At 39.0% G+C, this 26,385-nt stretch overlaps 1 protein-coding gene across 2 annotated transcripts in view; it reads right to left on the bottom strand.

Moving 5' to 3' along the window:
- The window catches only part of PTER (phosphotriesterase related), a 76,702-nt gene that overhangs the window by 16,771 nt on the left and 33,546 nt on the right, over positions 1-26,385 (bottom strand). For both annotated transcript variants that reach the window (XM_005906387.3, XM_070381906.1), the window contains 2 exons: positions 20,286-20,756; positions 17,328-17,593 (listed from right to left, as the gene is read on the bottom strand). In XM_005906387.3, the coding sequence (XP_005906449.1) occupies positions 17,328-17,593; positions 20,286-20,717 (698 nt within the window). In that variant the 5' untranslated portion in view covers positions 20,718-20,756. The remainder of the gene's footprint in view (positions 1-17,327; positions 17,594-20,285; positions 20,757-26,385) is intronic.

Raw genomic sequence — 26,385 nt, forward strand, 5'->3', positions numbered from 1 at the left:
ATTTTATAGATGAAGAAACTAAGTCTCAGAGAAGTTTGGGAGTCCTTAACTTCTGGAATGAACAGCTGGTGAATAAGAGCAGTTTGTATTTGTCTTCAGATGTCCCGGTCTTACACCCCACTGCTCCTTTTGTGATGAGAGCATCCACCCACTTCCACCACCACATTCCCTACGACAGCACTTCCCTATGGAGAAATACACCCCATCACAACAGCATCTCACCCAGCATACAGAAAGTCTAACAAGGTGACTTAACTACACTCAACTGACAATCAGCTGGATGACTTCCAGGGACTGTCAAGATGCTACTGAAGTTGCATTTATGCATGTGACTTTTTTTTTTCTGCTTGGAGAAAGGATTGACCCCAGATGTCAAAATGGTACCAGGGAAAAATATACTCTGCTTGACGTCTTTCAGATGAGGCTTAAACAGAGGTCCTGCCCCTCCCGGTCATCAGTGATCTCAGAGCACTTCTTACAAGAGCGAAGGTGTCAACCTCAAGCCAGTTTTCCTCATTCCATATTCTATGTGCGTTAGTCACTCAGTCATGTCCGACTCTTTGCGACCCCGTGGACTGTAGCCCGCCAGGCTCCTCTGTCCATGGGATTCTCCAGGCAAGAATACTGGAGTGGGTTGCCGTATTGTCTATTTCCATGAATAAATACATTCTTTCTTATTGCAGTCTTCCCCAGCCTTTGAGGTAAATATCTTTCACCTCTTGCCCTAAATAGTGTGGTGATTTTGAGATGCAGAAGAGCTGCTGCGTTTCACACTGGAGAAAGTCCCTTCTTCAAGGTCAATCATGTTGACCACAAATGTTATCTGTAACATATCCTGGAATTTCCCAAGAGGAAGATGAAATATTCGTATCAAGTATTTATTCTTGTTATTTATATCATTTCTTCTGTTTGCTCCTCAACCAGTAAACAGATTCTCTTTATAAGGAACAGGCATTCATTGATGACAAATATATCGCTATTAGCTAAGAAAACAGTTCTATGACACCATCTGGCTGTCTTTATTTTCAGAATATGGTTATCACGTACGTACGTTTTTAAGGCCAGTACTGAAACGCAAGACGATTGATTCTCTTTTTCAAACCTCTTTATATTCTAGATCTTTATCCAAGAGCTGAGGGGTTTAGTTTAATGTCAAAATGCACTCTGAGTGGGAGCAAGGAAATCTGTGTGAAGTGATAATTTAGACAAGGGCCTGTGAGCTCTCTGGGAAGAAAGAACTAAGAAGCAGAGGAAAGGATATGATACGTGGGTGTGATCCAGATGATAACATTACCTAACATTTGTCTTGGGCTTTTCCGGTTTCAAAGAACTTGCAAATATATGATTTCATCTCGTACACTCAAGCACACCTTCATGAATTAATTCAGCAAACATTTACTGTCTTGTACTGCTACCTACCCTGTGCTAGCTTTTGTGTTGGGAATACTCCTATGAATAAGAAATTTAAGCAGCAGTCTCAAAGAACTGAAAGTCATGGAAGCAAACACATATTTAAATTAATAATTACAGTTGTTGTCATTGAAAGCTTTTTATAGTACAATCAGATCGGATCAGATCAGTCGCTCAGTCGTGTCCGACTCTTTGCGACCCCATGAATCGCAGCATGCCAGGCCTCCCTGTCCATCACCAACTCCCGGAGTTCACTCAGACTCATGTCCATCAAGTCAGTGATGCCATCCAGCCATCTCATCCTCTGTCGTCCCCTTCTCCTCCTGCCCCCAATCCCTCCCAGCATCAGAGTCTTTTCCAATGAGTCAACTCTTCACATGAGGTGGCCAAAGTGCTGGAGTTTCAGCTTTAGCATCATTCCTTCCAAAGAAATCCCAGGGCTGATCTCCTTCAGAATGGACTGGTTGGATCTCCTTGCAGTCCATGGAACTCTTGAGTCTTCTCCAACATCACAGTTCAAAAGCATCAATTCTTCGGCGCTCAGCCTTCTTCACAGTCCAACTCTCACATCCATACATGACCACAGGAAAAACCATAATACATACAGAATATTGTGAAAGGATAATGAAAGAGGCAACTCATTTGAGTTGAGTCTTGAAGAAAACTATTCAGATGTAGGTTGGTGGGGTTCAAGTGTCAGATGAAGAATGGATAATCCAGAAGAACACCTATTGAGAGGTAAAAGAGCTTGTTGTTTCTGGAAGATAAGGCTGAATTTATCAGCAGTAACATGCATGAGGGGAGATGCATCCATCTATCCATCCATTCATCCATCTGATAAGAAATTGTTGATCATTTATTTACTATGATGTACGAGCTGGGAAAACAAAGACAAATAATATGGAATCCCGTCCTTCAGGAAGATCACTGTCCAATAGGAAAAATAGACATGGAAACAGATCATTGCTTTTCAGACCTTGCCGAGTCTAAGAAAGTACTCCTAGGATCTGGGATGACACAGAGGAGATACCAAACACTGCTTGGCTCATTCAAGAAAGGCTTGATAGAGAAAAACATCTCTGATGAGATGTATATTGAAGAAAGGCTCTGCCTAGTAGATCAGAGAATACTGTATTCACATCAGAGGGATGAGGTCATGTGAGAAGCATGTAGGAACACTCAGCACAGGTTACTCAAAATCGTGGTCAGTGTGGCTTTAGCCCAGCTTCTGCCTGTGCATCTAGAAAGGACAGGAGATGAGTTGGAAACATTGGTAGGGACCAAATAACCAGGATGTTTGGATTTTGTGCTGCAGGTGACATGGAACCTCTGAAGAGTTGTAAATCAGGATGGAGATACGTAAAGCAGATTTGTGTTTGGAAAGATCCAAATAGTAGCAACATGGAGGCTAGATTAGGGAGCAAAACTAACAGAGTGATTTCCTGTTTGGAGATAATTACAGTGGTTTAGGGGACAAATGAGGATCTGAGTTAAGTTAACAACAGAAGAATGGATAGGAGGGGCTGTATTTGGAGATCTTAGTGGGGTAGACAGTTATTATTTTGTGGGGGTGCAAAGGGCAGGGGAATTTAGGTTAGCATCTGGGCGAATCATGCTGTCATAGACCAGAACAGGGCAAGAAGGAAGAGTCAAGTGATGGGACTTGGTCCCCATCATGACAGAAGTGGAGAAAGAGAAACCCGGGCCTGCTGTGGGCAGTTCATTAGATGTTGGCATCATTAAATGCTACCAAGAGCATGGAAAGGGCAGGTTCTGAAACTCATAATGAACTGGTGAAATACAGATGCTGGGTATTAACACAAATGCAGAAATGAAGAAACCAAAGCTTGGGTCTCTTAACTGATCAGGAATCCAGGAATTCTAGCTCCTAGGCTAGTGCACTTTCCATTATATTGTGCAGTGACTTTTTTGGAATTCATCAGACATCCAACCTGTGACTTCCTGGGCCTGGACGGTAAGCATCATGTGTTGGTCTATTTTGAGACTTGAATTCAGAGCCTGACACATCCAGAAACACAGAATATATTCAGTGCTGAAACTTATGAACTTGACCAAGTAATTAAATTTTTCTTTAATTTAAAAATACAGTAATAAGGGGATGCTTATAGACAACTGATTTATTTAAAACAATGTAGAATTTCAATGACTGGTTATTATAAAAATTGTTTACCACAAAAGAAACGCCCCCCAAAATTCTGTCTCCCTCATCACTGAATTTCTTAATTTAAAACCAATGAATATTTGTGTAGATCATACCATGTGGGATTCTTTACAATTTAATGAGAGTTCTTCAACAGCTACTTAAAAGAATTATTAAACTCACCTAGAACTATTGATTTAATAACTAAAATAATTTTTAAAATATTTATATTATGTCTAAAAGAAATTAATATATAAATTACTATAATCTGATAAATTCAATGTTACTATAATTCTAAAACATTAGTCACATATATTCCTATATTACTAGTGGCAGTTACAGCTGAATTACAAAATCTGAAAAATTCTTAATTGATGAATTTCAATTAATTTATTTTTAATGTCAAAAACAGAAACTGAATAGAATGGTGTAAGTTTTAAATGTAAGACTATTCCCTCAACAATGCCTAAACATTGTCTATAGCCAGAAAGTATAATTTATTACGTCAAGTAAATATTTACCGGGAACTTTGGTTTCACACAAACTCAAAACCATCAATTCACATGGTACATTCACATTAATATACTAGTTTATTCACATACATGTAGGTATTTTAAAGATTCTTTTGTCTTTCTTTAGAGGATTCTTTTTGTGATAAAGGATTACTTTTATGCTTCTCAACTGTAGAGAGTAACTGGGAATAAAAAGCAATAGAGAAATAATTTAGATTGCCATGTGTTTATTTTGCATATTCCCCATTATCTATATATTTGAACAAACATGATTCAGTTGTCTGCTTGGGCACATTATCCTACAGAGATGTTTAATGACGTCATAGGAGAGAATGACGTCACATTTTCAATATTATGACATAAGTCTAAGCTTAAGGAAAAGGAACAGATGGCTGCAAGACAGAAAAACCCTTGTTTAAATTACACTAAAACCAGAAGTTGGCTCTGAATTGCAAAATGTAATTAAAACTTCATTTTAAAATGCATTTCACAGTTTATCCACCCTAGGAAGAGCTTTTTACCATATGAACTTTGCAGCTGCCACAGAGCACAAAAGAGGTTGCGTTTTTCATGTAAAGCGATACATAGTTCATGGAATGATGGTATTGAGGAGAGTGAAGATAAATCTCATAGACATGGCAATCCTATTTGTTAAAATGTCACATTTCTTGGGAATGGTGTCAGAGGCATGAAAAATGGCTTTAGAAGAAAAAATTACTTGTGGGAGGTTTTGGTGGCTATAATGTGTTGGAGAGAAGACAGGACCAGTGTCTTCATTTGCTGTTGACATTGGGCTGATTCGCCCAAGTGTCTGCGTTAAAGAGTGCAATTTGGGATAATTAACACATGCCAATTACCAACATAAGTTAATTAATTGCATTTTATTCAGCACTTTTAGGTATACTATGTAGTTTTGCTCCATTTCAGTTTGTCCAATATTTGTCTGGATTTTCTATTTCTTGTTAAATAGGTCTTTTTCTTTACTTTTATTTTACTTCTCTTAAACAGTAAAAGGAAAACTATGACAAGCAATACTTGGGGAAATTTGTCTAACACTTTAAGGGTTAAAAAATAATTTTTCTTAACCCCTTTGACAGATGAGTAAAAGACTTGGAGGCGTCAGTGACTTGCTCAAGGTCACTCAGAAAGCAGGTGCTGTTGTCAGAGGTAGGATCAGACACTGTGTTCCCAGCACCCTCTCTTTCTCCATTGTCCCAGATGCATAGAACATGCACTGCATTCGTGAAGGGATAGCTGTGGCCAGTGTCACTACACAACATCACACTGAAATGTGCTCATGTTTTGTGTGTGTTTCTGTCTCACTGAGTACTCTCTACAAATCAATGTAGATTTCTTAAAAAATGTTATTGGGGTATAGTTGATTTGACAATATTGTGTTAGTTTCTACTGTACAGCAAAGCGAATCAGTTATACATATAAAATATCCACTCTTTTTTAGATTCTTTTCCCATATAGGTCATTATACAGTATTCAGTAGTGTTCCCTGTACTATACACTAGGTTCTTTTTAGTTATCTATTTTATATATAGTTATATAGTAGTGTGTATATGTCAATCCCAACCTCCCAATTTATCCCTCCCTCCTTTCACCCCTGATAACCATAAATTTGCTTTATATGTGTGACTCCACTTCCATTTTTGTAATAAGTTCATTTTTACCATTTCTTTAAGATTCCACATATAAGTGCTATCATATGATATTTGTCTTTCTCTGAGACAGAGGTGGTCTCTAGGTCCATCCATGTGGCTGCAAACAGCATTATTTTGTTCGTTTTTATGGCTTAGTAATATTCCATTGTAGATATATACCACATCTTCTTTATCCATCCTCTGTCAGTGGGTATCTAGGTTGCTTTCATATCCTGGCTATTGTAAATAGTGTTGTAATGAACACTGGGATACATGTATCTTTTTGAATTTTTTTTTTTTTTCATATATATGCCCAGAATTGGAATTTCTGGATCATATGGTAGCTTTATTTTTAGCTTTTAAGGAACCTCCATGTTTTTCTCCATAATGGTTGTATCCATTTATATTCCCATCAACAGTGTAGGAGGTTTCCCTTTTCTCCACACCCTTTCCAGCATTTGTTGTTTGAAGAGATTTTTTTTCCTTTTCTTTTTTAATTGGAGGATAATTGCTTTACAATGTTGTGTTGGTTTCTGCTGTACAACAATGCAAATCAGCCATACACACACACACACACACACACACACACACACACACACACACTCCCTCTTGAGCCTTGCCTCCACCATCACCCCACCCGTCTAGGTTATTACAGAGCACCACGCTGAGCTCCCTGTGTTATATAGCAGGTTCCTACTAGCTAGCTATTTTACACATGATAGTGTATATACAGGGCTTCCCAGGTAGCTCAGCTGGTAAAGAATCTGCCTGCAATGCGGGAGACCTGGGTTCAATTCCTGGGTTGGGAAGATGCCCTGGAGAGGGGCATGGCAACCCACTCCAGTATTCTTGCCTGGAGAATTCCTATGGACAGAGGAGCCTGGTGGGCTGCAGTCCATGGGTTGAAAAGAGTCCAACATGACTGAGCGAATAAGCACAGCACAGTGTATATATGTAATGCTACTTTCTCAATTTATCCTACCCTCTACTTTCTTAGTTGTCCTACCCCACTTGATGATAGCCTTTCTGATTGGTGTGAGGTGATACCTCATTGTAGTTTTGATTTGAGTTTCTCTAATAAGTAGTGATGCTGAACATCTTTTCATGTGCCTCTTAGCCATCCATGAGTCTTTTTGGAGAAGTATCTATTTAGATCTTCTGTCCATTTTTGATTGTTTCTTTTTTTTTAATTGATCTGCATTAGCTGTTTGTATATTTTGGAAATTAATCCCTTGTTGTTTGATTCATTTGCAAATATTTTCTCCCATTCTGCGGGTTGCAATGTAGATTCTTATGTAAAATTTAACTGCAGAAAAAACTAAGTTTATACAGTAGCTATGATGACATGTTTAAAAGCACCTACTTTTTCTTATATTTTCCTATCATCTGCAATAGTGGTAACAGAAGAAATGTCAGAGGACATTAGGAAATGGGAAAGAAGCAGTGTCATTAGTAATTATTTGCTTTTAAAAATTCTCATGTGCTTATCAGGCCCTTACTTTGTTCCTGATTAATTTCTTTTTTTGCTTGTTTTTGGTTTTTAAAAAATATTTATTTATTTGACTGCATCGGGTCTTAGTTTTGGCACATGGGATCTTTGTTGCATCTTTGGGATCTTTCATTGTGGTGCACGGATTCTCTAGTTGTGGTGCACGGGCTTAGTTGCCCTGCAGCATATGGGATCTCAGTTCCCTGAAGAGAGATTGAACCTATGTCCCCTGCATTGCAAGGTGGATTCTTAACCACTGGAGTACCAGGAAAGTGCCTGCATTTCTCACTCAGTAGTTAGATCTGAGCCAATTTGACTAAATAAGTTGTCTTTACTATATATAATGTGTATAAAGTATACACTCTACAATGCATACTCATTTCTGTCCCCACATACATTTCATACATAATGCATGCATAAGCATAGTCCTAACAATAAACTATTAAGAAATATAGTACTGTATGCAGAGAATTCTAAATGTTATAAACCATTTCACGTGCAAAACATTCCGATTTTTTTAAAGTATTTCCATTCTATTTACATATATTAAAATATTTTGGTCAAGTTTAAGTTTGCTAAATTTCTGCCTGGAATTGTTTTTGAATGATTTCACTTTAATTCACTAGTATTCATAGGAATTAAAAGGATGCAGTTCCAAGGATCCCAAATGATTATTTTGGGATGGCTTTACAAAAACACCCTTAAGGTTGTTGCTGCTGCTGCTGCTGCTGCTAATCGCTTCAGTCCTGGCCGACTCTATGCGACCCCGTAGACGGCAGCCCATTAGGCTCCCCTGTCACTGGGATTCTCCAGGCAAGAACACTGGAGTGGGTTGCCATTTCCTTCTCCAATGCAGGAAAGTGAAAAGTGAAAGTGAAGTCGCTCAGTCGGGTCCGACCCTTAAGGTTAAGCCACCATAATTAGAATAGAATACTCATGTTGAAGCCAGAAAGTGGGTCTTTCTCCTTGCTACATCCTAGTGTCTGATATATGGTATTTAGACACTTAACAAATATTTGGTGAATGAAAGAATAAATGAAATTATTCTTCACTCCATTACTTCATCTAATTAAGAGCATAAAAAATGTATCAAAATTGCATCCTTTAAAGAGGTGGGCAAATTTGGCATGAATAATCAGGGCTAAAGAGAATAATATGTGTTGATAGTCCATCCCCTGTGCTCTGCCTTCTCTTTTAGAAACCCTCAGGTAAAATTCCTCTGCCTTCCATGGGGAGAAATTTTCAGAGAGATGTGCTGTGTTCCTGCACTTAATTATCACTGTGCCCCTAATCATACTCTAGGCCCTGGGTTTCCATCAAAGCCCTCTGTTTTGTTAAATACATAATTAAGCAGAAAAAGACTGAGGCACAGCACCTGTCTGTTGCCCTCCCAAGGGCTTGGAGTTTGATCAGTAAATAGCTAATGCCCAAATACCTTCCAACCATGTCTCTCTACCCCACCCTCCTTGGTAATGAAAGAATTTTGTTGTCATAAAAATACCTACAGCTACTCTATAGTCCACGGCAGAGAAAACTTCCTTGGAGGCAGGTGGCAACAAGACTCTCCCTGGGTTGTCTTCTTCCATCACATATATCCTGTATCAGACCAGGCCCAGAGGCAGGGCTCTGATGACGTGCCACCTGAAAATGTGGCTGGAGTTTTAACAGATAGTCAAGTTTTAGTAAGTGATTAAAAGGCACAAAGCCTTTGTGGATTAAAAACCCAGACAGCATCACGGAAGTGCTGGTGTTATTTTCTGACAAATGTTGACTTTGGGTGGCTGTAACTGTCAAGGGCACCCCCCTGTGATATTCCCTAGGGTTACACCCGCTGCATTCCTGGGCACTTCCACCGGCCTGCATTTCCTAAAGAGAACAGATGGTTAGGGGAGGGGACTAGACACAGAAGCAGATTTATCTTGTCAGGCTGTTGTCTCCAGGCAAATGACCTGAAGCAGGTCACAAATGTTCACGTGACAACAGTGTGGTTTAGAGTGTCCTAAGGCGATGGCCATTCATTAACCCTTCCCTCTCAGGGTCCCAACTGCTTCTCTGGGCTAGGCCTATCACAGTTTTGTTGTTGTTGTATGTGTACATGCACGTATTTTAAGATAAAATGCCTTATGTCTGAAAGTGAGTGAAGAGTTACATATCTTCGAAAATATTTATTGCTTTAATAAATTAAAGGTGTCCAGGATTATGGACACCCTGAAGTATTTTATTTTTTATCATATATCATGTATTTACTTATATTTCCCTATCATTAAGTACTCTGACTCTGAAGTAATTGCATTTTGTATTCTCAAATGATAGAAATCCTACCTTTAAAGAGAAGAATGAAGTTTTATAGGGATTGAAAGCCTGTTAAAAGCTAGAAAGCCCAGTGTCCTAAAAAAGGGTCACAGGACAGAGCCAGCATCTTAACTTGCTACCAGCAATCACAACAGCCCGTGGGTTCAGAACCTTCTCCTTTATGCCCCCAAATTTCTGTTGTTGTTTTCCTGGAAGGCTTGTTTTCAGGATTCTCTTCTTTTTGTGTGTGTTGTCTGTGCGTTTTGTTACACGAGATACATGTTCTTTTGTGATGTGTCCCCATTATAGAAGCTGAAGTCCTTGCCCTTTCAATACAGATCAGACGGTGTGTGCAGCAGTGGACCTCAGAGAGTCTGTGAAAAGATGACCTAGTCCAACGTTAGCCTGGCAACTGTCTTGCTGTGAACACTCACATCAAAAAGCTAACGTTGCCCGCCTCTGCCCCCCTGACTTTTTTCTTCTGTTACTTTATTTGGTTTGTTTTTCCCAGTGCACTCCTTTTTGTGAGGCCATTTCCCCTAATTTGCCTGTGCTCTGAAATATTCATACTTATAGGCACAGTACTGTTTTTTTAGACACTGGAACCCTGAATCATCCCTGTATGGGTACAGAATGGGTGGCTGTTCTAGGATTGGTCTCAGGATTTTCTAGGGTGCTCTGAGTTTGGCTGATGTCAGGTCAAGCTCTACCTTCCATCTCAGGCCATTTTTAAAAGAGGCAATGAAATGGCAGTCAATGAAACTGAGATAGTGTAGCTTTATCGCTCAAAAGAAAATACATATACAAGTGTGTGTACACATATATGTGTACCTATACATGTTGATTTTATGAGCAAAAAATAAACAGATATATATACAGACATATATATGTATGCATATATATATTTATATTTTTATTAAAATATTTTTAAAGACTCCATTTTATTTTATTTTAAACCTTTTGGCTGCATGGCATGTAGGGTCTTAGTTCCCTGATCAGGGGTATAGTTTGACTATCTGAACAGAGAAGTCCTACTGTTTTAGAAGTTAAGGTTTATCTCACAATTTCCAGTGAAAGGTTACGTTCTATTAATGCCAAGCATAATTTTCTAGGGCTTCCCTGATGGCTCAGTGGTAAAGAATCCGTATGCCAATGCAGGAGATGTGAGTTGAATTTCTGGCTTGGAGAAGGAAAGGGCAACCCACTCTTCTTACCTGGGCAGTCCCATGGACAGAAGAACCTGGTGGGCTATAGCCTCCATGGCATTGCAAAGAGTCGGGCATAACTGAGCAACTGAGCAGGCATCATTTTCTAACTTGCTTACATGTCTAGCTATAAACAGATAGATTCTTTAAGAAAGCTGGAGCCAGTTTAAGCAGTAGGGCAGGCTGAACATTCACAGGAAAACTTCCAAGCAGAGTATATATAAAATAATGAATAAAATGAAAAGGGACAAAAGATCATATTTTAAAATGCCTGTCTAAGCTGGTAGGAAAGCAAAGGACTTGCTCGGGGTGGCTGGGGTGGGTGGTGGTGGTGCAGAAACAAAAGAGAGAGCAGAGAAATGAGGTGTAGGGGTGACCCAGAGCTGCCTTTTTCCCACGTGCTTTTTTTTATTGCAGTGTAACTGATGTTTAATATTATGTAACTTTCTAGTGTACAACATAGTGATTCACAACTTTTAAAGCTTGTATTCCATTTATTAGTTATAAAATATTGACTATATTCCCTGTGTTGTATAGAATATCATTGTGGCTTATTTATTTTATACATAGTAGTTTATACCTTTTAATCCCCTTCTGCTACCTGGTCCCTCCCCCTATCCTCTCCCCACTGGTAACCACTAGTTTGTTTTCTTTATCTGTGAGCTTATTTCTTTTTTGTTATATTCATTGGTTTGTTGTATTTTTTTAGATTCCACACATAAGTGATATCATATAGTGTTTGTCTTTCTCTAGTAGTACACTATCTATCCATGTAGTTGCAAATGGCAAAATTTCATTCCTTTTTATGGCTGAGTAGTATTCCATTCGGAGAAGGCGATGGCAGCCCACTCCAGTACTCTTGCCTGGAAAATCCCATGGATGGCGGAGCCTGGTAGGCTGCAGTCCATGGGGTCGCTAAGAGTCGGACACGACTGAGTGACTTCCCTTTCACTTTTCACTTTCATGCATTGGAGAAGGAAATGGCAACCCACTCCAGTGTTCTTGCCTGGAGAATCCCAGGGGCGGGGGAGCCTGGTGGGCTTCCATCTCTGGGGTCGCACAGAGTCGGACATGACTGAAGCGACTTAGCAGCAGCAGTATTCCATTATATATAATGGAGTACTGTATATCACTTCTTTATCCAGTCATCAGTTGACAGGCACTGAGGTTACTTCCATATCTTGGCAATTGCAGATGATGCTACTGTGAGCATTGGGGGGGCACATATCTTTTCGAATCATTGTTTTTGGCTTTGGGGCTTTATATCCAGGAGTGAAGGTTCTGGGTCACATACTCCTTCTATCTTTAGTTTTCTGAGAAACCTCCATACTGTTTTCCATGGGACTGTACCAACTTACACTCCCACCAACACTATACAAAGGTTTCCTTATCTCCACATCCTTGCCAACATTTGTTATTTGTGTTCTTTTTGATGATGGCCATTCTGACAGGTGTGAGATGATATCTCACTGTGGTTTAATTTGCCTGATGACTAATGATATTGAGCATCTTTTCATGTGTCTGTTCATCATTTCTATGTCTTCTTTGGAGAAATATATATTCAGATCTTCTGCCCATTTTTTAATCAGATTGCTGTTTTCTGTTACCTGGAGGGTTTTAAAGGGTGAAGTGAGAAAGTGCTGGGGATGAACAGAGATCAATCAGAGATATAGCTTCCACCAGTACATAAAGGGAGTACTCCTTTCACTCCCCCCAAAAACACCCATGTGGGTGGACTCAGTAAAAACCTGGCCCACAGAAGGAGTTTTTAGAGATTTTATTTCTTCCTCAGTCTTGTCTTCTGGTGGAATGGAGGTAGTCAGGAAAAGAGTCTTCCATGAGAATCAATAACCACAAACCTGTACTTACTGAATTTAGGGGCCAAAATTCATAGCATCTGTGTGGTTCTAAAACCCTCAAACATCTAAGCTGTCACAAAAAGACAAACACAGTTCAATTCTACATATATGAGATACCTGCAGTAGTCACATTCATAGAGACAGTAGAATGGTGGTTGCCATGGACTGGGGGTAGGGAGCATCGAGGGGAGAGGGGATATTGTTGTTTCATGGGCATAGAGTTTCGGTTGTGCAAGATGAAGAGAGTTCTAGATATTAGTTGCCAAACAATATGAATGTACCAAAAACAACCAAACTTGACACTTCAAAATGGTTGAGGTGGTAAATTTTATGTTATATGTATTTTCAGTTCAGTTCAGTTACTCAGTCCTGTCTGACTGTTTGCAACCCCATGGACTGCAGCATGCCAGGCCTCCCTGTCCATTGCCAACTTCCAGAGTTTACTCAAACTCATGTCCATTGAGTTGGTGATGCCATCCAACCATCTCATCCTCTGCCGTCCCCTTCTCCTCCTGCCTTCAATCTTTCCCAGCATCAGGGTCTTTTCTAATGAGTCAGTTTTTCACATCAGGTGGCCAAAGTACTGGAGTTTCAGCTTCAGCATCAGTCCTTCCAATGAATATTCAGGACTGGTCTCCTTTAGGACAGACTGGTTGGATCTCCTTTGCAGTCCAAGGAACTCTCAAGAGTCTTCTCCAACACCACACTTCAAAAGCATCAATTCTTCAGCAGTATGTATTTTACCACAGTAAAAACTGGTTTATAATTTTTAAAAATTTAGTTTAAAGTAGTCTCAAGTTAGTAATGCCCCCTAACTCCCTATAAGAAACAAACAAGACAAAACAAAAAAAATAGGAAAATACCCTCCAACCTAGAACTCATAATAATTTCCAAACAATCTAAGATCACAGTAATATTTTACAAGGAAATAATGAATGAGGGCCAGAAGAACCAACGAACTATAAAGTCAGAGTAAAAAGACAGTGGAAATTAGGTTTATTAACTACAAAGTTAAGATTGTATTTTTGATAATTTTTAAAAGATGAAGCTGAAAATATGATGAAGGAAAAATAAATGATCAAAATTAACCAAGGAGAACTTAAAAGTAACCAAATGAAACTTATCGAAGAAAAAATCTATAGTTCTTAATATTATAAACCAAACGGATGGACTAAGCTGCAGATTGATTCCACTGGAGAGAGAAGTAGTAAATAGGAAGATGAGACTGAAGAAATTACAGCTCAAAGACACAAATGAATAACGAAGTACAGGTATTAAGATCCTACATGTATCAACTTATATATAATAAGGAAATAGGAAGCAATATTTGAAGAGACAATGGCTGAAGTTTTTCAGAAACAATGGAAAATACCTTCCTACCCAGGAATTCCAAGCAACAAAATAAAAAAGAAATTCACACCGAGATAGCTCATAGGGTAAAATACAGAACAGGTGACAAAGATGGTACAAGTAATCTGAAAAACGGACAGATAACTTAAAAGGAAACACAATTACTTAAAGCTGATATAACAGCAATAATACATGTCAGTTGAAAATGGAATACCTTTAAAGGACTTAGGGAGAATAACTTTTAAATAGAATTATCCATTCTAATCCATTATTATAAATTATCTATTATATTAAATTATTCCTTATGAACGAAGGAATAAAGTCATTTTCAGACACATGAAACCTAAGTATTTATTACCAAAACAGACCCTCAGTAAAGGAAGATCAAATGATGTACCTCAGGAAATAAGTAATATTTTAAGGATAAAGATCTGACATGTGAGGAAAAAATGGTAAGCAAAGGAAAAAAGCAAAAACATTAATCTAAATATACACTGACCATGTTTTTAATAACAAAATAATATCTAATCACTGGGTTTTAAAAAATCAAGTAGACCCCACGTCCTGAAAAATTTAGCATATAACTTAGATTATGTCTGAGGCTGAAGGATTTTAAAGTCCTTGTATTACTAGGAAGGAAGGAAGGAAGGTAAAAATATTTACTGTATTTGAAACTTTTAAAATTATATGCATTAAATATACAGGTTGAGTTTTCTACTGTAACCACTAATAGAATATAAATAGTATACATACCTTCCAAAGAAGGGGAAAAATAGAATATGGAGATGAAAATGAAACAATAAAAATAAATCAAGAAATTTTAACAGTAACTATGACAAAAAAATCAGTGGACATAGTGAATGTAAAAAATTGGGTTTACCATATAAAAAGAATATGGCTGGGTAAAACTCCAAACCCAGCCATATGCTTTTTATATAAGACACACATAAACTATAAAGACAAACATGTAAAGATTGGTATAGGCACATCAACATCAGGTAAAACAGCTTTTAAAACCCCCTCCCCAGTATTCACATTACAATGTAGAGCAGCTCAATATATGTTGATATATTTCATTTCACCAGGAAAAATAATAATTTGTATGCATGTGATAACATAGCTTCACAATATATGATGCAAAAATTGAAATACGTACAATCAGAAACTAAAAATCCACCATGATGGATTTTAACATACTTCTCATGGTAACCAATAGATTGAGAAATCAAAAAGTCAGTAGAAATATAGAATATTTGAACACCACCATTAACAACTGTAGTCTAATGGATATATAGAGAGCGTTTATATGGTAACAGCAAAACACAATGTTTTCAAAAACCTAATAAATATTTTTATTTTAAAAAAATATATTATTTATACACTTTTGCATGTCTGATATATTTCACACTGTTTAAAAAGAATTAAAAATCATCTTATTGACTAAAGGTGCTACATATATTCCATATCATACAAAATATGATAAAAAATACATTATTTTAAATTCAAATGAAGCTACCCAAGACCTCAGAGCAAATGTAGAGGCAAAATTTAAAAGAAGTTGTCTCTGGGTCCAAAGATTCTATTCTTCACACTGTGATGTACTACCTCAGTGACCATTATCGAGAAGCATCCTTGTATTTTATCAGTACAACCAGAAGATTCCTGAAGATTGCCAAGTATTGATCTGGATACCAGCTGCCAGAACAACTGCCTTTACCTCCATGTCCCTCAGTTTTCCCATTAACACTCGCTTCTCTGTTCTGCCACAACTGTAACATGTTTAATATTTTTTCTGCACAAGATTTTACAGTGTTTTTATCAAGATGAAGCATTTTGCCAATACATTCCATAGGAACATTAATTTATTAAATAGCAGACTGTCAGGTCTCATGATCAGGATTTATCAGTCTGCTAACATGACTTTATTCCACTTTGCAAGATAGAAGCAATTGTAATGTATTATTATTCTCATTGGTACTATGTTAATTCCTTCATCAATTCAGTGCAAGGACCAGTGTCTAGCCTTTGCAACATTGTTGGACGTTTTCATTCTGATGACTGTAGCTACTGTCTGTTTATATAGTCAGTTATTTTACTGACCCTACACATCTAATATAATATGAGGAGGCTGAGTGGTGGACCTCAAAAAGACATGTCCATGTTTCAACTCTCTGAATCTTTGAAAGTGACCCTCTTTGGAAAGAGGGTCTTTTCAGATGTAATTAAGTTGACAATTTTGAGATGAGGTCATTCTGGATGATCTGGGTGGGCATTAAATCTAATGACGGGAGTCCTCATAAGAAACAAAAGAGGAGACACAGATGGGCTTGAGGAGGCCATCTGAAGACAGAGCATAAATTGAATTTAGGCGGCTACAAGCCAAAGAAAGCCTGGAACCACCAGACGGTGAAAACAGCAAAGAAGGCTCCTCCTTGTATGTCCTTGGAGGAAGCACAGCCTTGCCAACACCTTAATTTCAGACTGCTGGCCTCCAGAGCTGTCAGAGAATACATTTCTACTGCTTGAAGCCTCCCAGTTTCTTATAATTTGTTACAGAACGATAGGAAACTAAGATATAATACCACCAAACAAATAATATATGTATTACTATTACTTTTTTAGCATTGCATTTTCCAAAATTCAGATGATTCAAACCATCAGTCACAACAGCAAACCTCAACATTTATATGCGTGTTTTTATTCTCAGAATGAAACCAATTTGCCTTCCCTTTATATTTGCAGATAAATTTATCACTCTATCTACTGGTAAATACTAAGCAGTTGGAATTGACACCAACTGTGACATCATACCTTGAGGCAAAGCAGTGATACCTTTGAAGGTATTATGAAGGATTATGAATACCATCGGAGAAGGCAATGGCACCCCACTCCAGTACTCTTGCTGGAAAATCCCATGGGCGGAGGAGCCTGGTAGGGTGTAGTCCATGGGGTCGCAAAGAGTCGGACACGACTGAGCGACTTCACTTTCATTTTTCACTTTCATGCATTGGAGAAGGAAATTGCAACCCACTCCAGTGTTCTTGCCTGGAGAATCCCAGGGACGGGGAGCCTGGTAGGCTGCCGTCTATGGGGTGGCACAGGGTCGGACACGACTGAAGCGACTTAGCAGCAGCAGCAGCATGAATACCATGAAGGGTTATGAAGGATTAACTAAATTAAAAGAAATGACTTACGCAAAATACCTAGGGTACTAACACAGAGTAGGGACACAAAAATGGCATCAGTGACTTTTATTAATGTTTATGGTAAAACTTTCTAAATACTATCTAACGTGTAGTTAGTAGTTTTCTCTAGTGTTTCATTGGTCTGATGATTCTATTTATTTGATCATCCATGAATCATGAGATGGTTGACATTAATTGGTAGATGTTCTGCTTACCTATCGATGTGTGACATAACGGTTTTGGAGATGTCTCCTCCAGCTTCTTGCAACACTCGGATAATCTGAAACGGTGCACTTTGATTCCTTCCGGGATGAATAATAACAGGACAGCCAAGCTGAGTCTGGGCGTGAGCTGTTGCCTGCAGAACCTTTCTTTCACTGTCAGTCAGAGGCCAGGAGCAACCAATTTCCCCAATAACACCACACTTGATACTGGTTCCATCGGCTCCACAGAGAATTTCATTAACAAGGACATCAGTAAGCTAAGGAAGAGTGAGAATGAAAATTTATAAACTGGATTTTATCAACAGAGAGTCAATACAGTATGTGAATGAATTTATTCATTGAGTCACTCATTCTTTTAAAAATGTATAAATATATTCAACATTCGTTCAGTTAATATTGGCAAATGAGAAAGGCATTTTACTGGCAAAATCTCAAATTCAACAAGTTATTCTAAAAGAATTTTAGAGTAGTCCAGTGGTTAAGACTCTATGCTTCCAATGCAGGGGGCCCGGGTTCAATCCTTCGTTGGGGAATTAAGATGATACATGCTGCAAATGTGGCCAAAAAAAAAAAAAAAAGAATTTGAAAAGTTACATGTATATATATAACTGAATCACTTTGCTGGACATCTGAAACTAACACAACATTGGTAATCAAATATACTCCAAAGAAAATTTTAATTAAAAAAAAACATAAAAAATACAAGTTACTCTAAATCAAAGATTTAATAGTATCTTACTGTGATTATTTACAAGAAATTCATGGATTTAGGAAGCTACATGGGGAAAAGTGACTTAAGAAGAGTACATACCTTGTACATTCATTCATTCATTGAGATAAAAATCCATAATTTAATCTCAGGGGCATGTAGAATGTAAAAAGACTGTCTTTGAGTCTGTGTCAACCGTAACAAGTAATTCTTTAATTCTCTATTATTTATTCTGTCCTTTACCCTACTGTTTTTGTTGTTTAGTTGCTAAGTTGTATCTGACTCATTGTGATTCCGTGGACTGTAGCCTGTCAGGCTTCTCTATCCATGGGATTTCCCAGGTGAAAATACTGGAGTGGATTGCCTTTTCCTTCTCCAGGAGATCTTCCTGACCCAGGGATTGAACTCATGTCTCCTGCATTGGCAAGTGGATTCTTTACCACTCAGCCTCCTGGGAAGTTCCCTTTACACTATGAAAAAGAAAGTATAGTCACTCAGTCATGTCCAACTCTTTGCAACCCCATGGACTATAGTCCTCCAGGTTCCTCTGTTCATGGAGTTCTCCAGGCAAGAATACTGAAGTGGATTGCCATTCCCTTCTTCAGGAAATCTTCCCGACCCAGTGACCGAACCTGGGTCAGGCAGATTCTTTACCATCTGAGCCATCAGGGAAGCTACACTATGCAGCAAAGCAAATTCACAGCATACAATTCTAAGATGACATTTTGGGGGAGTTCCTATTTATATTTACTGCTATGTGTGGTTAGAAGAATGTGTAATCCCTGATATCAGGATAGTCTTCAAATAATATCAATGTATATAAAAGACCAATTAAATATATATATATATATATATATATATATATATATATATATATTTGAATATATCCCTGGGCTTCCCTGGTGGTTCAGTGGTAAAGAATCCATCTGCCAATGCAAGAGACACAGAGACTCGGGTTTGATTCCTGGGAAAATCCCCTGGAATAGAAAATGGCAACCCACTCCAGTATCCTTGCCTGGAGAATCCCATGGACGGAGGAGCCTGGCAGGCTATAGTTCATGGGTTGGCAAAGAGTTGGACATGACTGAGCACACCCACAGACTGGGAGTCCATGTGTCCTAATGCAGGGGGCCTGGATTCAATCCCTGGTCAAGGAACTAGGATCCTGCATGCTGCATGGTGTGGCCAAAAATCAATCAATAAATAAGACACCAATTAAAAAGAGAATGGCCTTATTGGAAAAATGCAGATAAAAATCTGAAATATAAAGTATTTTAAAGACTGATTCTTTACAAAGGCTGCAGCTGACATTCTATGCCTATGAAACAGATAATGGAAGATACACATGAATATATACATATACATGTAAATACATATACATTTGTATTATGTGTATATATAGAAGGAGCACACATACACATGCAAAAAAAGCTTTGTGGCTTATTCTTTCTCTTTAATCCCTGAAAGATTTACTTTTCCTTCTGCCCATTCTTGCTTAAGATCCTATTTAAACAAAAACAGGAAAGTGGATTTTCTTCTACCCGTCTTGTTTTGTAAAAGGAGAAGGAAACATATTTGCAAAAGTGCCAAGTCTCTGCCTGCCAAGTTTCACCCTAGAGTGAATTTTTATTGCTGGTTACATTATAAAATCCAGAAAGAAAACTGAGGTTGCATAACTGAAGCTTACAATGGAAAGTTGAGATTTACACAAATCTGTGCCACCACTACTGAGCCGATATCATATACGTGAATCAAAGTATGAACATATCAGGTTTTTTGGTGACCCATGCATTAAGATCTTCTTCCAGGACACTGTTTCTTTGTAAAATGAAATGTTCCTAATTTAGGTCCCAGTGACAGATGTCTTTGCTAGCTGGCAAATTTCCATAGCATGCCTCTGAGCCAATGACATTTCCAAATGTAGATGACGTGTAGGGATAATCCAAGGTCTGAAGGGCTGACTGTTCTGAATTTACACACAAATGTCCAAGAAGGGCTTCCCTGGTGGCTCAGTGGTAAAAAATCCACCTGCCAACCAGGAGACAAGGGTTCAATCCCTGGATCGGGAAGATGCCCTGGAGGAGGAAACGGCAACCCACTCCAGTATCCTTGCCTGGGAAATCCCATGGACAGAGGAGCCTGGTGGGCTATAGTCCATGGGGTTGCAAGAGTTGGACATGACTTAGAGACTAAAGAACAACAACAACAATTGTCCAAGAAATGAAGGCTTTTATTGATACCTGCTCCACTGACTTGGCTCTGGTCTCTGAAGAGTGAGTCGCATCCACATAAAAGCCAGCTCCCGCTATGATGTGGACGCCAGTCTCTTCCGCAAGCCACTTCAAGGTCCGCACGTCTCGGCTCAGCCCAGTGGTGGTGTTTTCCACCAAAGCTCCTCCACCTTTGGCTTTAAAATCCAACAGTTCTTCCTTGATGGCTTCAGTCTCCTGATTCAGCTGCAGATTCTCTTTATGGGAATAAGGGTTTTTCTGGATCCAAAATAAATTTTTCATTATAATAGGCTCCTTGGAGATAGCTTCGTGGCTTGGAGGAGGTGGGTAGTAACAGCAGTCGAAGGTCATTGTCAAATGTTCGTGGGTCAGGGTGCGGCCCAGTGTGCCAGGCTCCACAAGGCCCAGGACTGTCTGAACTTTCCCACTTAAGGAAGACATTTCTGATGGGACCAGGCGATGCTCTAAAAAGAGTGTGTCCTGGAAAAAAAAAAAAAAAACGATAATCAGAAAATTTAACACACACATAAATTCTGTCCATAGGGGATGTGAGGCTGTGAATGTATACCAGGGTAAGAGAATCAATGAAACTAGAGATATGATCTCACTCATCATCCTGCCAAAGTCAGAGTCTGTCGCTTGTAAATTGTTTAAGTTCACTGCAGCTCAAAGTAACATGTATGGTGTTAAATGTCCCCCAGCCACTTCCACTGGGACTTCTCCGTCCGATTTAATCCCAAGCTCATCTACTGGAAGTATTTCTTGATATTCAGTTCACATTTTTCTTTTGCTTAATTTTATCTCATTAGTCAGAGCTATGCTTCCTTGGATAATTCAACAATAATTTCCATTAAAAAAACTTCATAATCAATAACTTGTATCCGAAGTAGCCATATATCAGAACTGTTTCATTTGCCATTTTTCAGCTAAATTAAATATACTGTGATGACTGATCATTCCATGACTCATTTACTAGCCAGGTCCACTGTGTCAAAACTGGAGATATAAAAAGGTATACAATAAAACTGACTATGACAATTTCACAGATTATTCCCCCCAAAACAGCTAGGAGGAGCATGTCTAGGCCTAATAATGAAAAAACAAAAACAAACAAACCTCTCCATTCTAGGTGTTTTATTTTGTCTAGAGCACACAGTCAGAAATACACTTCAAAATTTTTAAAAGCAAAATTCTTAGGCTTAATGGAAGCGACTGTGCATTCTAACACGGAAATCTATTGTCTCTGAAAAGAACAAATGCCACTGTTTATCCTCTGTTTACTTTCTTTTGTAACACAAATAAGTCTGCACCAAGTTTCTATCAGCAAAGATCCCAATTCCACAGCTTTTCATTTCACAAATTAAGGGGTTTCACTTGGAAAAAAGAAAGGATATCCTGAAAGTGATGAAGGTACACGGTCAAGGACAAAACCACAGCCAGAGACAGTGTCCCGCTGGAGCACCAACCAGACACATCCAAGGGATGGCAGAAAAAATCTACTGGGAACTGAGTAAAACGGAGTGTCCTTTGAAGCTCTCACATTGTTGCTTTTTTTCCCCTCCTCTCCCATCTTTTTTTATTATAGTAAAATATATATGTTGTTGTTTAGTTGCTAAGTCATGTCTGACTCTTTTGTGATCACATGGACTACAGCCCACCAGGCTCCTCCGTCCCTAGGATTTCCTAGGCAAGACTATTGGAGTGGGTTGCCATTTCCTTCCCCAGGGGATATTCCCAACCCAGGGATTGAATTCCAGTCTCCTACATTGGCAGGAGATTCTTCACCACTGAGCCACCTTTACTGTGCTTAGTCGTTCAGTCATGTCAGACTCTTTACGACCCCATGGACTGTAGCTCGCCTGGTTCCTCTGTCCATAGGTATTCTCCAGGCAAGAATATTGGAGTGGGTTGCCAAGCCCTCCTTCAGGGGATCTTCCCAACCCAGGGATCGAACCCAGGTCTCCTGCACTGCAGGCAGATTCTTTACCATTTGAGTCACCTGGGAAGCACATAATATATATAGCATACAATTTGCCATTTTATCAGTTTTGTGGGTTTTTAAAAATTTGTCTGTGTGGAGTCTTCGTTACGGCATGTAGGCTTTTTCTCTTGTTGCAGTGCACTCAAGCTTCTCTAGTTGCAGCTCTTCAGTTGCAATCTTAGCTCCCCAAACAGGGATTGAACCCACGTCTCCAGCATTGGAAGGTGGATTCTTAACCACTAGACCATAATTTTTAAATGTACAGTTCAGTGGCATTAATTACATTCACCATGTTTTACAACCACCATTAGCATCTGTTTCCAAAACTTTTTCATCACTCCAGACAAAACCTCTGTAAACATTAAGCAATAATTCCCCATTTTCTCTTTCTCAAGACTCTGATAACTACTAACTGACTTTGTGTCCCAGTGAGTTTAACTCTTTTAAATATTTCATTAAATATTTGTTCTTTCACTTTGTTCCTTTAAATGAAATTCTGAAACCATTTCCCCCCTTTGCCAGAGAACCACATCCCTTTGAGGATGGTCCTTTGTGACTTTCTGAGCATCAGTTTTCCCATCTGTAAATCAGAGCAACAGTGCACATTCATAGGCTGTCATAAGAATGAAATTAAATTATATAGCACAGGTAAAACGACCTGTCCAAGTGTCTGGCACCCAGCACACACCTTTGTTACGCTGACTTTGGAAACTCTTATATATGTCCTGCATTATTCCTTTTTAGAGGAAGTGATTGATTAAAAAAGTCATCATTTAGGGGCACAGTGGGTATAGGACAAATTTGTAACGGGTACAGCGCATATGTAAGACAAGGTGAAAATAAAGAGAGAAAGAGGAATACTGAGTTATGGGGCCACTTTATATCAAGCCACTGCAATCATCTGGAATCCAAGTGTTTGACATATATTGGTGTGCAATGCATAAAGGATTGATTAGACTGTTTGACAGAGAACTTTAGGACTTGTGGCTAGCATGGCCATTAATTTTTGCTTGAGAGTGCTCTTCTGCAAGTCAGGCTTCCAACAGCTAAATATTTCACATGGTGGTCATAACAGAAGATGTTTGTCTATTTATAGAATCACTCTGTAGCTGCCAGTCACTACAGAGGGCAATATTTTCCATTGATGATGTCCAAGAACTCACTGTTCAATGCTTTATTCCTTGAGACTGTAGCTAGTTCCTTCAGTTTATGGAATCAAAGTATCATTTAATAAGAGACTCAACGTTCCATATGGGTTCATTGGCTCTTTCCCTCCTTCCTGCTGGTGATCTTACAGATGTGTTCCTGGAGTATCTCCAGGGGCCAGAAACTTTGATAAATTGACAAAACACTATTGCTTTTACTAGAAAAGTGCCAAACCACATATTTAATTGATATAGATTTGAAAGAGCAATGTTGGTAAGTTTCAAGCTCACAAGCTGTGAGTCTTCATGAAAAAATATCACTTAAGAAATGTCGTCTCCTCCAGGAAATTCCTCTAACATTCTCAGGCAGAACTAGTTGATGCTTCCTATGATCACATACAATGTAGCCCATACTTAAAAGATAAGAAAAGATTAAAGAACAAATTAGACCCAACACCACTCTAAGCTAGAATGTGTCTTTCAGCGCAGTGATCTCCATCCTTGTTGGCACCAGGAACTGGTTTTTTGGAAGACAGTTTTTCCATGGATGAAGGGGTGGGGTGGTGTGATGGAAGGGATGGTCTGGGGATGATTCAATCACATTACATTTATTGGGTGCTTTATTTCTGTTACTATTACATTGTGATACATAATGAAATAATTATACAACTCACCATAACACAGAATCAGATCATCAGGCCTTAGATTCTCATAAGGAGCCCTCAGCCTAGATGCTTCGCATGCACAGTTCACAGCAGGGTTTGATCTCCTACCAGAGTCTAATGCTGACAGGCTGATCTGACAGGAGGTGGAGCTCAACTGGTAATGCGGGGTTGAGGACGCCCGTTTTAGTGAGATTAAAGTATGCAGGTAGATTTCATAGTTTCTCTGCAGAAACTACGGGGTTTCTATGAGGCAGCCCTTTGGGGTCTATTTTCAGCCTGGAACTTGTTCTCTTCTTAATTGGCAGGCATGGGGCTATTAATGGCCTTCTGCCATAGAGAGAGAGCACAGAACACAGAGGACGATAAGTGCACAATAAAGCTGCAGTGCACAACTGTGCAAATAGGAGTGACCTCCCCGCCCCAACCCCCCCACACCCCTCCGGCCCCAACCCCAGCCCCAACACAAAAAGGAGGCTTCTGGCATTTTACAGAAGACTTGCAAACTTCAGCGCTGCATACACCTGCCCAGAAGGTACTGGGGAAAGTGTTGGTGGTGGTGGTGGTGGTTTAGTCGATAAGTCGTGTCCGACTCTTGCGACCCCATGGACTGTAGCCTGCCAAGCTCCTCTGTCCATGGAATTCTCCAGGCAAGAATACTTAAGTGGGTTGCCATTTCCTTCTCCGGGAGGGGAAAGGGTTAGCCAGAGCTATAAACACAATTGCCACAAGATTTTTGTACTTCACATATGAAATCTGAACAGTCAGAGAGACTGAGGGAGGAAAGTCTGCAATTACTATTACAGCCCAGTCAGAGAAAACAGCACTACCAATTCTGATGGGTATGGAGTCGAGAGAGAGAGATAAAAAGAACATAGAACATTAAAGGAAAAAAAAAAAAAAGAACAGACTCAGAGAACGGCACTATACCATTGAGCTGGAAACTAGAGACAATATGTAGGCTCAGTATTTTTTGAAAATATATGTGTCAATGAACTTTAATAAAATATAGAGTAAATTGGCCTAATTATTAGAGTTTGGAGGTAAGTGGGTCGTTTGGGAGCAATTTAGTTTTGTTTCATTGAAATTGTGCCACATGCTTTCCCCCTCATCATTATGCTTAAGATTTTTCTGTCTACCTAGAGTGAGATTCATTTCAGTTATGTTTCATATTTCAGAGTAGGACTTCTAGAACTCTGAATATTTTACATATGCCTGAATGGAATTTCTTTAACGGCAATGCACTGTCCTATTCCACAGACATAAGCCCTCTTTCTGCCCTTATGTCTTCTGTGCCAGGTACTAGACTAGATTGGAGATACACAATTATAATTCTAGAAGCAATGGTGAAATTGGCAAGTTGATGTTTGGTGAATTGATTTTCAGTTCACTTCTTCAACAACTTTTTAAGTTCTAAGCTCTGCCTTCCTCAGTGTTCAATGCAAAGAAATAAAGGAAAACAACAGAATGGGAAAGACTAGAGATCTCTTCAAGAAAATTAGAGATACCAAGGGAACATTTCATGCAAAGATGGGCTCAATAAAGACAGAAATGGTATGGACCTAACAGAAGCAGAAGATATTAAGAGGTGGCAAGAATACACAGAACTATGGAAAAAGATCTTCATGACCCAGAAAATCACTATGGTGTGATCACTCACCTAGAGCCAGACATCCTGGAATGCGAAGTCAAGTGGGCCTTAGGAAGCATCACTATGAACAAAGCTAGAAGAAGTGATGGAATGCCAGTTGAGCTAATTCAAATCCCAAAAGATGATACTGTGAAAGTGCTGCACTCAATATGCCAGCAAATTTGGAAAACTCAGCAGTGGCCACAGGACTGGAAAAAGTCAGTTTTCATTCCAATCCCAAAGAAATGTGATGCCAAAGAATGTTCAAACTACCGCACAATTGCACTCATCTCACACGCTAGCAACGTAATGCTCAAAATTCTCCAAGCCAGGCTTCAGCTGTACATGAACCATGAACTTCCAGATGTTCAAGCTGGATTTAGAAAAGGCAGAGGAACCAGAGATCAAATTGCCAACACCCTTTGGATCACTGAAAAAGCAAGAGAGTTCCAGAAAAATATCTACTTCTGCTTTATTGACTATGTCAAAGCCTTTGACTGTGTGGACCACAACAAACTGTGGAAATTTCTTAAAGAGATGAGAATACCAGACTACCTGACCTGCCTCCTGAGAAATCTGTATGCAGGTCAAGAAGCAACAGTTAGAACTGGACATGGAACAATAGACTTGTTCCAAATCAGGAAAGGAGTATGTCAAGGCTGTATATTGTCACCCTGCTTATTTAACTTCT

This window comes from Bos mutus, chromosome 13 (genome assembly GCF_027580195.1).
Source record: "Bos mutus isolate GX-2022 chromosome 13, NWIPB_WYAK_1.1, whole genome shotgun sequence".
In the NCBI taxonomy this organism is placed as follows: domain Eukaryota; kingdom Metazoa; phylum Chordata; class Mammalia; order Artiodactyla; family Bovidae; genus Bos; species Bos mutus.